This window comes from Triticum aestivum, chromosome 2D (assembly GCF_018294505.1).
Source record: "Triticum aestivum cultivar Chinese Spring chromosome 2D, IWGSC CS RefSeq v2.1, whole genome shotgun sequence".
Lineage (NCBI taxonomy): Eukaryota > Viridiplantae > Streptophyta > Magnoliopsida > Poales > Poaceae > Triticum > Triticum aestivum.
This window is the reverse complement of record NC_057799.1, coordinates 62,812,497-62,815,677: the sequence shown is the minus strand read 5'-3', so window position 1 is coordinate 62,815,677 and position 3,181 is coordinate 62,812,497. Positions and strand designations below refer to the sequence as shown.

Here is a 3,181-nt window from a genome sequence, read left to right as displayed (position 1 = left end):
GTCCATGTCGTAACAGTCCACTAATAACAACATGATTCTTGAGCTGCCTAAATCTCAGGAACCGTGCCATGTGACTTCTCCGGTGGTATGCAACGTTCTAACCAAACTAGGAGATGTGTCTCTCTCTGTTGTCATGCGTGTGGATAAGGCAAAACCGCCCATGAGAAAAAGAACTATGTCGTATGAGCAACATGCCACATGAGTAACTCATACTAATATTTCCTTAGTTTCTCATATGTCTTTGAGGGGCCGTGTGCGTGGCGGCGTGGGGGGTGTGGGGGGGGGGGGAGGTTTAACAAATTTTCGTTAAGCCGCATAGCAGCAGGATAATACACCATCTGTCCACTATTGTAAGACATTTTTGCAGTTCAACTTAAACTGCCAAAACGTCTTACATCAGTGAATAGAGATAGCATCATATTACAGAACAGAATGAACAGCTGAAAACGCAAGGGGATGTTGGTCTAAAACCTAAAGGGGTGCAGCAGGGAGGATGGCCCTTCTTAGCTTCTCGCCATCTCACATGCAAATTCTACACAAACGGTGTAACTGATAAATAACACCTTGCCGGACTACCTGCAATTTCGATAGAATTACCATCATCACTCATCAACAGATAGTACAAGGTGAATTGCTAGAGATTGAGCTGGATGTATATATCATCGCAGCTCATCCGGTAGATCGAGAGAAGAGCCATGAAACTATGCAAATGGGCCGGCAGATCGAGAAGAATATGTGGGGGCACGTAAGCAGCTAGCTACTGATCCCCTTGCTCCGCGCCGCAGTTGGTGATGGCCTGCTGCACCGCCCGCCTGATGACATCCTCATCCACACTCCCCGCCTGGTTCTGCAACATCATATTGATACAGAAACAACCCAGCATCAGCACAGATAATTACGATCCATCCATCAGTCGGTCGCACCGTGTCGCTAGTCACGACATCATCGAATTATTGATGAGATAATTGTAGGTTTATGGTTCAGACTATATATGGGCAGCAGAGGTCGATAGAACATGTTGGTCTGCTTTACAGTTCAGTTCGATCGGGGTTCAGTTAATGATTGAGAGGAGGCATTGTCGCGTAGGGATATGTATATGTACGTACCTCTCCTCCGACGGCCTCGAGGCGGAACGTATCGGCGCAAGACGCCGTGGCCTGGAGCACGGTGAGGCCCAGCTCCTCGAACGCCTCCAGCACGGCGACGAGCAACCCGGGGTAGCTCTTGTCGGAGGACACGTTCACGAGGAACCCATGCCCTAGGGCTTCCACGCTCACCTGCACAAGTGCAGTCAGACGCACGCAATAATTGATTAAATCATTAATCTTACATCATATCCCACTGTATTACTATGTGCCACAGTGCTCTCCCGTTCATAGTACATAACCTAAGCTTCAGAACCGGATAACTCAGGTCCTCCATACAGTATACATACACAGTGCGGTGATAGGTGTGTGCGCGCGCATACCGTGGGGAAAGAGTTCTGCTTGTGCGAGTGCGTGTCTTCCTCGCGTGCTATCTCCTGATTGAGCCTCGCGATCTTCTGCTTCAGCCCCTTGATGTACTCTGACGCGTCCATGACTATGGAAGGATTGCTCAGCTGCACAGCGATTTTAAATTTAAAAACAGGCATCAAGCTAATGGCAGCATAAGATCACACCAAGGGCAGCGAAAAGAGGCGTGGGTTACCGCGTGGGAGTGAGTGATGGAGCGCAGAATCTGCATCTTCTCCTGTAGGGCAGCTGCCTTCTTGCGCTCCCTCGACATTATGCCGTCTCTCTGATTGTCTCTGCAGTTAATCCTTCACGTGCTAATCCAAATGGAGAGAGAGAGAGAGAGAGAGAGAGAGAGAGAGAGAGAGAGAGAGAGAGAGAGAGAGAGAAAGAGTTGCTTCAAGGGGATGAGGATGAAGAAGCTCCGGGCGCACACGTCTTTATATAGTGATCGCCGGAGGTGGCCGCTCACGTGACCTTATTGCGGTTCAGGGAATTGAATGGAAGATGGGATGACGAGGAGAGATTCGATTCTAGGTAGTAGGTTCAAAACACGGTTTGGCTCTTCCTCCGGCTCTTCTTTCCTTTCCATGCATATATGCCGCCGAGAAATGTAAAGTGTACCGTCAGTTGCTGCCCACCAAGTGCCCACTGTGTGTGTTTCTTGCATACGGATGCATGTATACAACAGTTTTTTGAGAAGCACCGATTTAAAAATAATATCATTTCTGAAAATTCCAGGGTGGTCGACCATGCATGGGACACCCCCTTTCCACCCTCAGCTACGCCCCTGTAAATCACTGGCGTCGCTGCAGCAATATGAAAGTCGCGCAACAAGGCATGTCTTGGAGGAAAGTTAATTCATTCCCTAGCTAAACTAATTTGTCATGCATGTGCCTTCATCCAATACTGTTTAAGGGCCGATCCTCTATACTAAAATTATCAAAACAGCTTCCTATCCTACTTTACTATTTGTTTTTAGGGAAAGCACTATTCCGCAGCTAGCAGATCCCCTATCCTATAAATTTTGGTTTCACTAACTTTGAAATCTGTTGCTCAAACTATTCAAACAAATTGATCATATATTTCAACACAAACACAGCGATTTTAAATGCATCACATCATAAACATAGAGATCATGTAGTTACCCGTCGTCGGCTTCCTCTTCGCATGACTCTCATCGATCTCCTGGACCTGATCCTCCTCGTCCATCATCCCGGCTTATCTTGTTCGGTTATAGGGCATAGTCATTCCAATGTCACCGAGCCCAAGTGTGTGGCTTGAATTCAATTCATTCATGAAAGCTTCGGCATCATTGTTCATTTGTTCACTTCAAAAGTAAAGGAAGAATCTAGCAATCAATATCGAACAATGCATAACTATACTAAGAAAATGCAAACAACAAAACAAAAGGAGGAAAAAATACATTTGGGGCATTCCATCTAGCATGTCATCGTCGCTTCTTGTAGAATCTGAATCCATCCCGTCGTCGACCACCGACGACTGAGGGGTTGCCTACGTGGCTGCAGTAGGCGGGGTAGCACTTGCCAGAGCCGCGACAAGTCGAGGGGGAAGCAAACAGGCCGCCACATTCTTACTTTTCTTTGCGAGTGTTGTTGTGTTGACCGCCGCCTTTTCCATCAGTTGACGGTCCTTTTTGTCGGTCTGCTTCGCCGCGGTCGGTATGG

General features: G+C 47.5%; 1 protein-coding gene across 1 annotated transcript; it reads right to left on the bottom strand.

The window, feature by feature from the left end:
- Nucleotides 1–582: 582 nt before the first annotated feature.
- LOC123048718 (uncharacterized) lies at nucleotides 583–1,891 on the bottom strand. The gene is made up of 4 exons (XM_044471760.1): nucleotides 1,690–1,891; nucleotides 1,469–1,600; nucleotides 1,107–1,277; nucleotides 583–847 (listed from the first exon to the last, which is right to left on the bottom strand). The coding sequence occupies exons 1-4, from the start codon at nucleotides 1,765–1,767 to the stop codon at nucleotides 758–760; spliced, it is 471 nt and encodes a 156-aa protein (XP_044327695.1). The 5' UTR covers nucleotides 1,768–1,891; the 3' UTR covers nucleotides 583–757.
- Nucleotides 1,892–3,181: the final 1,290 nt, after the last annotated feature.

Coding starts and splice junctions, on each gene's coding strand:
- LOC123048718 (XM_044471760.1), bottom strand. CDS start 1,767: ATGTCGAGGGAGCGCAAGAAGGCAGCTGCCCTACAGGAGAAGATGCAG. Junction 1,601..1,689: donor CCATCACTCACTCCCACGCG/GTAACCCACGCC, acceptor ATCGCTGTGCAG/CTGAGCAATCCTTCCATAGT. Junction 1,278..1,468: donor AGCAGAACTCTTTCCCCACG/GTATGCGCGCGC, acceptor GCACTTGTGCAG/GTGAGCGTGGAAGCCCTAGG.